The 13,341-nt window shown below is 42.6% G+C and overlaps 1 protein-coding gene across 7 annotated transcripts in view; it reads left to right on the forward strand.

Annotated features, from left to right (window-relative positions):
- Positions 1–8,309, forward strand: part of LOC118358634 (DENN domain-containing protein 1B-like) — a 171,365-nt gene extending 163,056 nt beyond the window's left edge. For all 7 annotated transcript variants that reach the window (XM_052480199.1, XM_052480197.1, XM_052480198.1 and 4 more), the window contains one exon: positions 123–8,309. In XM_052480199.1, coding sequence (XP_052336159.1) covers positions 123–1,046 — 924 coding nt within the window. In that variant the 3' untranslated portion in view covers positions 1,047–8,309. The remainder of the gene's footprint in view (positions 1–122) is intronic.
- The last annotated feature ends 5,032 nt before the right edge of the window (positions 8,310–13,341 follow it).

Genomic DNA, 13,341 nt, shown 5'->3' on the forward strand with positions numbered 1-13,341 from the left:
ATACATACAGTAAATAGAGTCTGAACGTCATGGACAATGTCTTTGCATATGGACAATATTGACTGAGGCACCGGTTAAAGAAAACATCAAAATGTGTAAACCACTCTGTGTCTGTATTCTAGAACAAGTCCAACCCCCACAGTGAGAGTAATCTGCCCCAGATGTGTACCAGTGGCAGCAGGGTGGGGGGAGTAGGTGGGGGAGGGGAACAGGGAGGAAGCTGGCAGGATGACAGTGCCCTCCACGGGAAGCACCTGCCCCCCTCCCCTCGTAGACAGCCTAGCAAGAGCAGCCTCAAGAAGCCAAAGCAAAACCCCTTGACAGCCTCTCCACCGGCCACAGCTGCAGTCCCAGCCAAGGACAACAAGGTCCCCAATCTCCTGCCCAAGACCCAGCCCCTTCATACCAAGACCCAGCCCCTTCATACCAAGCCCCCAATCTGTCTCTCTAAGCCCCTTCCAGAGGAGCCTTCGCTCCCAACACCTCCATCACCACACCTGGGAGACCAAAACCCCTCTTCCAGCCGCTCTCCTGCACCAACCCGTGCATCCACACACAATCCTCCACCGGCAACACACACCCCTCCACACACCTCAACGCTGACCCGTGTTAGAGCCTCCACAGACCCCCAGCCTGAGTCTGAGACCAAACCCCAGACCACATCCAGCATCCTGCGGGGGAATGTGCTGTCCAAGGAGACGGCGAGGCAGGACCAGGCCCTCCGGAGGCAGGGCAGTCAGGACAAAGAGAGGCAGGGTGTGAAAGCCGGGCAGCCCTCTGTGCCGGTCCCCTGGGAGAGAGGGAGGCCAGAGGAGGGGGGGCAGGGAGAGGACCAGGGCCTAGGGCTGGGGTTGGGGAAGGAACAGGGCAGGGTCTTTGGGGCAGAGGTCCAGGAGAAAGGCCTTCTAGAGGAAATAGAGTCTATGTGTCATCTCAGCTCAGCCTTCCAGACCAGCCTACAGCTGTCCCAGGTCCAGTGCCACACCAACAACACACATAATAATGCCCACGCCAACAGCCACAGCAAAGCCACCGACAAGTCCTGAGACGGACAGGGACAGGGAAAGGGGTACTTGAGGTAGAAGTTGCCCTTAAGAATCAGACTGCCCTCCCCAAATCCTAACCTTAACCACTGAGTGAAAAATGTTTACGAAAAGATCAGTGTGTTTAAACAGAGAACAAATTCATTTTTCCTTCGATCTGAAAGTATTGTAAAAACACAAAGTAAACCCCCATGACCTTGGTCACTCTTCCACTGTACAGTCTCCTAACACAATGCCTTAAACCAGGGATGGGCAACCGCGGGACGCCTTTTGTAGGTCTGAGGACCAATTTCACCAAAAATATACAACCTTTTTTTAGGAACTCAGTCGGGGTTTCAGCTTGCTGTTAAGAGTTAGAATAATAGAGTACACAAGGTGCAATTTCGAAATGTATCGGAAGTCACTCAATTAGCCCATGTCGGCTACATTTTTAAAAAAATTGTTCAGTTAGTCTAGTGGCCAGCTACCTAAACTTGTAGTAAGCATGGTTGAATTATATATTAAAAACTGTTTACATTTGCCTCCACCCTCTGGCACAATGTGTGTAATTACAGGGAATTAGCTGTAAAATGTCTAATTATTCTCTGTGCCCCATGGCAGAATGAAGAGAATTGCATGAAATTTGTTACAAAATTGCTAAATCTTCTCTCTACCCCTGCAAAATGTGTAGAATTTCAGCAAACTTGCTTTAAAACGGCAACATTTTCTCCACGCCCTATGGCAAAATCTGCAGATTTGCTGTTAATTCATTTTAAAACTTAAAATTGGTGGGGTGTCCAAATCAAATCCAGCCCCTCATGATGAGTTTTGTTTGTGCCCCCCCTTATTAAAGTTGCTCATCCCTGCCTAAAACGGAGGTGTGCTTTGCATTTGGTACTGCTCAGTCTTAAAATGAATACTGTAACTGTTACTTTGGAACCAGTTGACCTGCTTAGATCTACTATGTGGAACGCAGCCAGCTTTCCCACTGTGCTTAGATATATTAAGATAGTTTAATATATGTTGCACTCAGAGAGAAGCTCTGTTTAGTTTGATTTCAGAGGCTTATCTATTTAGATATGTATTTTTCTCAAGTGTTTGTTTCTCAGGATACTCCTGTCTGTTAGGAAAGAAAGGCGAAAAGGACTTGTGTAAATACAGCGGATATGAATGAATAGACAAGCCCATCCATGGCACCTATCGCACCGTCTCTTGGTCGGTCTCTCTCTCTCCACATCTCTCTCCATCTCTCGCTTCCTGTCTCCATGTCGCCACTCCTTCCCACTCGTGCTCGCTCTCCTCCATTCACCCTTCCATCCTCGCCATCTCCCACAATCTCTGTCTATCCTCCTACCCTCACACACTCTCCTCCTTTCTGGATTTACCCCAGTGTTTTACCCAAAAGGCTCAGACTTTTCTGTTTCCATCTACGCGAGCTGGCACCGTGGGCTATGGGTAGTTTTCAGCCTTCGTTTACATAACAATGGCTAACTGGGAACTTCAAACACCGTCACAAAGCAACAGTCTTGATGATGCAGACGTTGTCTTTAGTCTTTAGTGTCACACTCCTGATGGAAATAATATCACTAGAGCTTACACTGACAGCCCACTGGTATGGGGGTATGTCATTGGTAAAACACCCATGAGTGCTTTAGGAGGAGTGTGACTTCACTCTGCTATGTGCACACACCGAACGAAATGCGCTGTCCCGTACTCTGATGCCACCGCACTGTGTTTGACTGGAAGGCTTGAGATGATTGTAGAATAGTAATAAAGCAATACGGCTCTGCTCTGAGAATGTGGACGGACGGCCAAAGAGATTTTCATAGGAATCTCCCATGGAGAGAATGCAAGCCCTTCTGGGTAATGTCCAGAGATGGTGGCCACTCACTATCGTACCACTATGGTACATACAGACAAAAGAAAGTATTTTCCAGTACTTGTTTGTGGTTATGTTGATGATGAGTTTAGCCTGTTTACGCTAGCGATTTGTGTGGCATGCCGTTGAGTGTGGCGGTTGAACGGTAACTCTTGCCCCCCTGTCCTGAGCTCGGGCTGTGGTGACGATGAGATCGTAAAGCGAGTTCTCCGTGGTTCTGGGAAGACCTCACTTCAGCTATTCATTTGGATTTGAAAGGGCCCCGTGTACAATTTATGTTCGCCTATGTTTCAATTTTGCTATTTATTTGGTGCAGCTTTGAAGTTGGAGCACTGTCTATGTACTATGCAAACGAAACTTATTTAAAGTTTCCAAATTCAGAATAGAATTTGAGGTTACCACTATAAAGATCAGGTAATTGATAATCATATTTGTGAATCTGGCCTTTTCTGAGTACCACTTAGTATTCTCAGCACAAGTCATTAGGGAGAAATCGAGTGGCTTTAAAGAGTCGTCCCCTCAACATTTCAGTTGATATCGTCTGTATATGCAAAAGAGACCAAGGACCACTGGTCCGGTCAGTAGGGAGGCCCTGAGAATAAGCCACGTCCTTAAAGATGGAATCCGAATTGGGGGGGAACAGCGCCACTGGTTTCTGAACTGAGGAGCGTCGCGCAGCACTGTAAAACAAATTGCGGTACATATTGTGCTCGTCTATGTGCAATGATGTCCGATGAGGAAAAAAACTGTGTTTGCTGTTTACAGTAAGTTATTTGCTGTTTACAGTAAGTTATTTGTTGTTGAAATATCGCAAACGGACATGGTTGTTTTCACCATTAAGGATTCCAGCTTTAAATGCATGTTGGTCAGTTCTTTCGCCTATGAGATCCACTAGAAAATGCTTAATTTCTGTTTAATTCTTTCTATTTCTGTTTTAAAATGTTGTAATGAGGCTTTACTCTATGTGTTCTTTTTTTTCCCATCTGTGCTGATATTTCAATGGTCTTTCATACTGAACTCACTATGGAGAAGGATCTTGTTATGCTTTGTTGTAGGTAGTTATATTTTAAGATTTATTATAGATGAAAGATTGTATTTTTTGTGTTTTAAGTATATTTTACAAGGAGAATATATAACTGGTATAATAATATATTGTAAATGATTCGTAGAACAAACAAGATTTGAATGTTGTTATATAACTTTTTGGGGGTGGGGGAAATATTTTGTATAATGATAAAATGTGTTATCTCAAACCATTTGCCATCCAGCCACTCACGTATCATGTCACAGCATTTCTGATTCCTGAGATAGATGACCGAAACGGCATACCTATGAATTTAACTTTCTTTTTTATTTTCAATTTGTGTTGTGCATGTACAGTAGAATATCCTATTATTCCATTCCCCTGCTTCAAAATATCTGTGTGTATTGGCCATGTTTTGCTGATCTTATTTGGTTGTTAAATGTGTTTTAAAGTTAATCAGCTCAAGATTTAACGCAAAAAAAAAGGTAGTGTCAGGTACGGTAGTGTTGTCCAGTATCCACAATTTGTTTAGCCAACTTGATATACTTTATTATTAGTTATTTCATCTACTACACGACTAGTGTATTAACTGCGATGGATTGGGATGTCTTACTAACACTTGCAATAGTCAGCTCGGAATCCTTTGAGGCTGAGTATCTGTGTACTGAAAAGCTGGTTATTTTTATGACTGAATGTCTGTTTTACCGTCTCAAAGCTTACTGCCTGACGCAGAAGAAAATAGGACGAAAGCGAACCTCTTCTGTTCTCTTTTCTAAATGCTGCGATTGCATTTCCCTTTTTCCTAATACTCACGTGATATGAAAGATCAAAACCCCACTGGTTGTCAGGAACTAGCAGAGGCATTATCACCTGTCTCTTTAACCTTTCTTTCACCGCAGTGACAACACTGAGACTTTTGACACAGTGTTCATGTTCATTCGTTCTCCTTTCCCACTGGTCCCTCGACACGGTACTGTAGTTATTTGAATATGCCGTATGCAACCTACTGAAGTCTAGTGCGTGCACACTTGATTGCATGTTCTCAATGCCGAGAAAAACTGTTGTCTTAAATAACGTATAGGTCAATCTAATGTGCTATCGATGGAACGGTACAACTGTTATGCACTGTGGACTTAAAAATAAATTATATTCGTGTTAATGCAACATTGTCCTTTTTTTTTTTTCATTGTCCTTTTTTATCTCTAAAATAAAATAAAAAAAGCAAACGCATACAAAAGGGCAGTGCAATTATACTCTCCTTTAATGAATAAAGTATATTCTTCACCTCAAAATCAGACATTTAGAAGCTGTAGACATGCATATAGACTACGTATATATGTATGCTGGGAGTATAGGAGGGATTATCAGATCTGGATGTGTCAAAATCTGCTGACTTCTCTCTAATGCCCTCATCTACTCCTTGAGGTTCCTCAACAGGGTGCGCATCGCCATTGGCATCAACCACTATATCGCAGTCACTACGGAGTCTTCAGTGGCTGCGGTGGCCACAGGGCAGTGCTCCTTGGGCTCCAGCTGCAGGACACAATGGAGCTCCTAAAGCTTTGACTTCAAGGTGTGGTGGTCCCATAACAATTTCTGGTGTTTGTCTATGAGCGAGTGGTGATAAGACCAGAGCTTTCTGTGCTCCCTCTCCAGTGTGCTTCGGCACTATCCTCTGGTGCTGCACTTTGAGTGTCTCCATAAAGGCCTTGGTGTGATAGCTCAGGGTGAGACACGTTGATGTCTGTGTGGAGGAGGCATTCATGTGCATTAGCTTCCTGACCATCACTTTGGTCTCCTTGGCCATCCGGTTAGAGTGGCTTTATTGAGCTGCCAGGAGGGCACTCGGGTCACTATTGGACTCTGTCCTTCTCCATGTACAGAACAAATGTAAAATTAAAATAAAAGACTTGTCACCTACCTCAGCCTGTTCCACCTACCTGGCTGTGGGAAGACGAGGCAACAGATGCAGCCTGACTCTGAATCTTCTCTGAGATCAAGGAGTAAGACCGAAGTCTTCTCTATAGGAATCCTGGGGCAGCAACATTACATGAAACAGAGGTATCCAGATTTAGTATGGTCCACTATATGAGCAGCAACTTTACCCACTACTGTACATCAAGATTAGATACCGGAAACGGAAGAGTCGGACTGGATCTCCTCGGAAACGGAGGAGTCGAACTGGATCTCCTCGGCAATAGGGGCATCGGATTTGCCCTCGATGTTCCCGGCAATCGAGGAGTCGCACTGGTCCTTTATCTCCTCAGCAATGGACTCAAACACGTCTCCCTCACAAAAGTCCTGGGGGCAACAGCATCACATGAAACAGAGGTATGTAATGTTAGCATGGGGGCTCTAGGCCACCTTTACCCATTACTGTAAATTCAGAAGATAAAACCTCCCCAGTTTAGTGTGGGATGACTGAATAGTCTTGTGGGTGTTGTCACTTCCCTTAGCCTGGTTCTCTTCTGCTCTCTGAATATAACCAGCATGGGGACAGGATAGGAGCAGGATAGGAGCAGGATAGGAAGACAGAGTAGCCTGTTTTTTTTGTTGTTGTTTTTTTACATTTGTAAGGACATTTACACACACTTATCCTATTCTATTTGTGGCCTCAGTTGAGAAAGCACTGAGTTGCATATTCGAAAAGTCTGAAATGTCCTAAACACTTTACCTTCACCAAGGGATAGATCATCCACCAGCGAGTACCAGGCCTTTGGATAATCTGGACAGGTTGTACTCCGTTGATAGCAACTCTAATATCAAGGTTCATAATCTGACAAGAGAAGGCAATTCAGTTGCATATTAGGAAAGTTAAAAAACTAAACACTTTTACCATCCTCAAGTGAGAGATCCTCTAGCAGTGTGTAACAGGCTGGAGTTATTATGGCCTGTGCATAATCTGAAACAGAATGAACTCAAAAGCATATATTTTTAGACAATATCTAATATTTCTACATTGTTTTTGAATGATACAAAATAATACCTGCTGTTAAAAACACAATCAGGAACCAAGTTTAAGTTAAAGCTAACACTGTCAGCGGGCAAATCGGGCTTGTTGCACAGGGTGTCATAGCCGCTAGAATGTCCCTTTGTCATCAAAATGTGACATTATAGGCGTACCCTCCCTCCCTCCTCCGCTTTCCCCGCCAGTTATAAGGATAAAGGCTGCAGGCCTGCTGCTTTGGGCTACATTACAGGTAGGCCTTTATTTGCTGATATGGCATTTTCCTAATGTAACCAGCCTTGTAAGGATTTTGATTTGATTTATTAGGATCCCCATTGGCCGACGCCAATGGCGACAGCTGGTCTTACTGGCGTCCGACATATAACGAAAAAGACATTACAGACAAAAGACTTTACGATTCACACACACACTACTTGCTAATGTTTTTAAATGTATGTGCACATATCAGTTACTCACACTGTACATGTCAGTACATACAACAAGAAGGTCACATGGGGGAGAGGCGTTGTGCCGTGAGGTGTTGCTTTATTTGGACTATTGTTGGAGATCTATGCTGCAATAAGACATGAGGAGGTGCGGTATATGGCCAATATACCACGGCTAAGGGCTGTTCTTGTCACGCTCTGATCTGTTTCACCTGTCTTTGTGATTGTCTCCACCCACCTCCTCTATGGCCTATTTATTGGCTTTACCTCCCTAATCCTACTACATTTGCACACACTGTACATAGACTTTTTTTTATATTGTGTTATTGACTGTACATTTGTTTATTCCATTGTTTACTCTGTGTTGTTGTTTTTGTTGGACTGCTTTGCTTTTATCTTGGCCAGGTCGCAGTTGTAAATGAGAACTTGTTCTCAACTGGCCAACCTGGTGAAATAAATCAAAGAAAAAAAAGAAACCTCCAGGTGTCACCCGTTTTCCCCGTTAGTCCCTGGGTATTTATTCCTGTGTTCCCTGTTTGTCTGTTGCCAGTTCGTCTTGTCTTGTCAAGTCAACCAGTGTGTTTTTCCATGCTCCTGCTTTTTCTTATCTATCTCTTGCTCGTCCTCCCGGTTTTGACCTGGGTTTGGAGAACGCTAGCCGATTCCCACCCCGAGAAACCAACTCCTTGGTGGCGCAAAAGGCACACCCAAACCCCATGGCATCAGTGACTGGTGACACATGTGGCTTGAAGACTGAAGAAGCCAGTGAGAGAATCTACAGTCTTAACTTTTGTCTTTCTTTAAAAAAACAATTTTGGCAAGGGCCTGCCTTGACTCTGAACCCGCCTGCCTGACCATACTGCCTGGCCTGACTTCAAGCCTGCCTGCCACTCTGTATCTCCTGGACTCTGACCTTGTTTATGATATTTTGCCTGTCCACGACCATTCTCTTGCCTGCACCTTGAATTATAATAAATATCAGAGACTCGAACCATCTGCCTCCCGTGTCTACATTTGGGTCTCGCCCTGTGCCCTTATAGTTCTTATGCACGACACATCGCGGAGTGCCTGGATAGCCGTGGAATATTGGCCATATACCACAAACTCCCGAGGTGCCTTATTGCTATTATAAATTGGTTACCAACGTAATTAAAGCAGTAAAAATAAAAGTTTTGTCATACCCGTGGTATACGGTCTGATATACCACAGCTGTCAGCCAATCAGCATTCAGGGATCAAACCACCAAGTTTATCATTAATGATAAGTAGGCCGAAAGGATTTTCAGTAAGGGAGAGGTCGAAATGTACACAATAGTTACCAGGAGGAAAATGGAGGGTCATGCTTTTTACATTTCAGTCAGGAGAGGGTTGAGTATTTTTGTCATATTGCTCAAGGTTTGATAATTAGCTGCTTGTTATATTATCTCATGTGTGCCTCATGATGCCCCTCATCCCTGATTTTCTGTTGTGCTCACAATATCAAGTGTGCCTAGTGTGGTCTCAATACCTTAACCATTGAGAGTTAATGCCTGAACCATAGCCTATGGATCATATACTGTTCCGAGCCACTGCCTGTTCACCCCACTTATCATCCAGAAGGCGAGGTCAGTACAGGTGCATCAAAGCTGGGACAGAGAGACTGAAAAACAGCTTCTATCTCAGGGCCATCACACTGTTAAACAGCAATCACTAGCACATAAGATGCTGCTGTCTATAGGCATAGACTAGGAATCACTGGCCATTTTAAGGAATGGAACACTAGTCACTTTAATAATGTTTCCATATCTGGCATTACTCATCTTATATGTATATACTGGGTGCTTCACCAGCATTCCATTTTTCTCTCACCTCCTTGTCGTCACAGCTTTCCAGAGGAATAAGACTGTGTCTCAATAGTTCAAAATGTCTTCCTCCCTCATTTCCTTCATCTGCACTGATGTGAAAGAATTAGACAGATTAATATTCATTTTACGCTCATCTATCCTGAGATTTCAAAAGAGTGCACATGAATGGAAATTAGGAGTTGTGGAAGGAAGCTACATGGACTATTGAGATGTACCCCCAGTGGTGTAAAGTACTTTAAGTAAAAATTATTTTAAGTACTACTTAAGTCGTTTTTGGGGGTATTTGTACTTTGTATTACTATAAAAAAATGTTGAATATTTTTACATTTACTCCACTACATTCCTAAAGAAAATCATGTACTTTTTACTTCTTACATTTTCCCTGACAACCAAAAAAGTACTTGTTACATTTTGAAGGCTTAGCAGGACAGGAAAATTGTCTAATTCACACACTTATCAAGAGAACATCCCTGGTCATCCCTACTGCCTCTGATCTGGTGACACTCACTAAGCACAAACAGTTTGTTTGTGAATTTTGTCTGTGTGTGGAACTGTGCCCCTGGCTATATCCGTAAATAAAAAATAAAAATTGTGTTGTCTGGTTTGCTTAATATAAGACTTTAAAAAAAATTATATATACTTTTATTTTTGATACTGAAGTACATTTAAAACCAAGTACTTTTAGACTTTTCCTCAAGTAGTATTTTACTTTGTGACTTTCACTTTTACTTGAGTAATTGTCTTGGGGACTTGGATACTTTTTCCATCACGGTGTACCCCCAGTATGGACAAATGAAGGCAGAACAAGATAGAGCAGATGTTAAGAGATAAGGGAAGTGTGGGAATTTAGAGTTTTAGGTGACACATTTTCTCAAGCTTTTTTTCCTCTGGAACTTCTCTCTGCTTGCTAGCTACTCCCTCAGCTCATAGATGGAGTATGCAGTGCATTCGGAAAGTATTCAGACCCCCCTCCTATTTCCACATTTTGTTACATTAAAGCCTTATTCTAAAATGGATAAAATAAAGAAAATCCCCCTCATCAAGCCACACACCCCACAATGGCAAATCAAAAACAGGTTTTTAGAAATGTTTGCAAATGTATAAAACATTTTTAAAAATAAATATCACATTTACATAAGTATTCAGACCCTTTGCTATGAGACTCAACATTTAGCTTCGGTGCATCCGGTTTCCATTGATCATCCTTGAGAAGCTTCTACAACTTGATTGGAGTCCACATGTGGTCAATTCAATTGATTGGACATGATTTGGAAAGGCCCCACAGTTGACAGTGTATGTTAGAGCAAAAACCAAGCCAAGAGGTCGAAGGAATTGTCCGTAGAGTTCCGAGACACTTTCATGTGCCTTAATAACAAACATGTATGCAATCTGTAAATATAAATACAGTTGTTAAACTACGAGCCTAGTTGGTTTAGCCATGGAAAAAGTCACGAACCGTCCCATGATTGGGTGAGATAATGGATGGGCTAGACATGCTGAGAGATGAGTTTGGATTGGTCTGCCATGTAGCATGCTTCTGTCTAAAACATAAGCTGCCCAGTATGTAGATAATCCTGGTTACCGCTGCTATTTTGAAAGATATCATGGAGAACTGCTAAAGTGTTGCTACTGCTCTCAACATTGCTGCCCTGAATTTAACAGGTGCTACCGGCAAAGATCCGTGGGGGAAAAAGTTGTGATGGACTTTCTGGAGGTCGATCGGGCCGTGCTGACTTTGACTCTGAAAATGAATCAGATGATGAGGAAATCCCTGATTTAGGTTAAAAAAAAAATCATTGAACCAAACATTGTAGTATCTTCTGATGACAGTATGGGGAAGAAATGGCAATCAACAGTGTTGTTGTCAAGGAAGAAGTTGACAGAGTTTTGAAATCAGTCGAATGCCCGTGTGAAAGCAGAGTTTGTTTGCAAATGTGTATGGAGTCAAAAAAGAGAACATAGTAGGCTGTGGTATAAAACACCTGTATCCAGATTATATCTTCAAACAAAGGGAAACCACGGCATCCACGATAGACAGGGAGAAGCGTTCATCCATGTACACGGTAAGAGTCTAGCTACATTTTTGCATTTTAATTAGTTGAAATGTGGCTTCTCCTGGGTTTCGGTTGGGTGTGATTGTTTGCTCTTGAGCAGATACCAAATAAAGGCCCCTCTATACAAATATAACACAACACAAAGACTTCGCACTCAAAGACGTTACAGATGAATATGTTTGAGTCATTGTTACATATCTTACCATGTATGTCTATTTGTTTGTCACACCACTTCACTTCAGCTTGACACTTACTGTATGATTACTGTACTCTGATAGTCCAGAGGGAACGTTCTCATTCCCGCAAAGGTTTTCTCCTCCTTTTCTCCTCTTTCATCCCTTCCTGGTGTGTATGAACAAGGCTGAGGGATGTGACTTAACAGACACCATACACCACAGAAGACTAAGGACAGATATAACACTTAGATGAGTACATTTCAGAGAAGAAGAAAAAGGAAGATATTAACTTTACTTCAAGATAAAAAAAAATGCCATGAGAGAGACACCAAATAAATGATGCGTGTGATGCAAAAAGAAATTGATAGATAGATTTATTTATTTATTGAATGTGTAATGTATGTGTCGGGAGACCTATGTAGGACGTAGGCCTGGTATGTGAGTTGTATCACTTTTCTTCTTTTCAAATGTAGACTTTAAACTAATGGGAGGAGTCAGAAGCAGAGGGAAAATGCTGAAACCACAACGGGTTTCATAATGTGTCACAGACCCCAAAGTCCCCCGTGTATAACTACCAACACGTTCAGCAAAGATGGCTGTCCTGTCACTACAAAGGAGTAGAGCATGTTCACGTCTATCACCTAACTTGTCAAAAAAGAAGCGCAACAGGTCCACAGATGTTGAAATGTGAAAACATTATGTATCCGTAATATTTTTTGCGGGGTGTGAAAAGAAACAGGCTAAAATGAATATGTATGCCAATTAACAGATGCCTTTATCCAAAGCGACTTACAGTCACGTGTGCATACATTTTCTAATGTGTGGCCCCAGCGGGAAACAAACCAACAAACAATGGCATTGCAGGCACTATACTCTACTTACTGAGCCACACAGGATCAACTACAATAGTCAACACATAACTCTGTTATATGGAAGTCATCCTTGTTTGTGAGTTCAGAAAGCCTCTTGTAATTTGTTAAAGATTTTATTGACAGATCAGCAATGTCTGACTGTGAGACCAGACTACTCTGGCCTCTCCTCCTCTGAATATTACTCAAACACAGTTCAAGCTGGCCTGCACCAACACACTTATAACATGTATTTTGTGTCTATTTGATGTGTATCTAGGAACGAGCATAAGCGGAGGGAAGGGGATGTGTGGCATAGAAGAAATGGGACTTCCTGTAAAGTACGGTAAGGTACAGTGCCTCAGCTAGCTGTGAAATCACTTGTTGTGTCACGCTGAGGGACCAGAGATGAGGGTTAAGGGGAACACATTCAAGAAGCTATGTCCACGGATAAGACCGGAGAAGAAAACAAACATAACGAAAAATAGCTTTTTTTTTAAGTACTTCTCCTTTTTGTTCATAATAAGACATTTTTTCCTTCGGTGTCCCCTTTAGGACATATGGTGTCCCCTTTAGGACATATGGTGTCCCCTTTAGGACATATGGTGTATGGGTAGAGTGATCATCGCTCCTGGATATGGCCGGTCTCTTTGGACTGAAGATCCTGCTGCTGTGGACTGGGCTCATAGAGTTGGCAATATGTAAGTACAGTATGATACCCAGGGGGTGGGAGTGATGGGAGGGTTGATATTTATTTGAATGGGGATGGGCTGTGGGGCCTAAATTCACCTTTAACGTATATGGAATTGTTTTGGAAAATGTTTCCTGATGCAGTCACCATCAAGGCTTAAGAAAACACTTAAAGGGTGCAGGATTGCATATAACCTAATGTTGATGAATCAAACTTATTTGAGATCGTTCGAAATGCAGTAACTTTCTCGGGGTTAACTAATGTGTCCTTTCCTTTAAAACGGAGTGTGAGTAGAGTAGCTCTGAGATTGTCAAGTCCATCTAAACTGTCTGCCTGTGGGTGAGCGTTACTTAGAGGACTAGCTTTTAAAGGAGACTTGTGACAGACTTGGCCCGCTCATGTTCAAAGAAT

Source organism: Oncorhynchus keta, chromosome 26, assembly GCF_023373465.1.
Source record: "Oncorhynchus keta strain PuntledgeMale-10-30-2019 chromosome 26, Oket_V2, whole genome shotgun sequence".
In the NCBI taxonomy this organism is placed as follows: domain Eukaryota; kingdom Metazoa; phylum Chordata; class Actinopteri; order Salmoniformes; family Salmonidae; genus Oncorhynchus; species Oncorhynchus keta.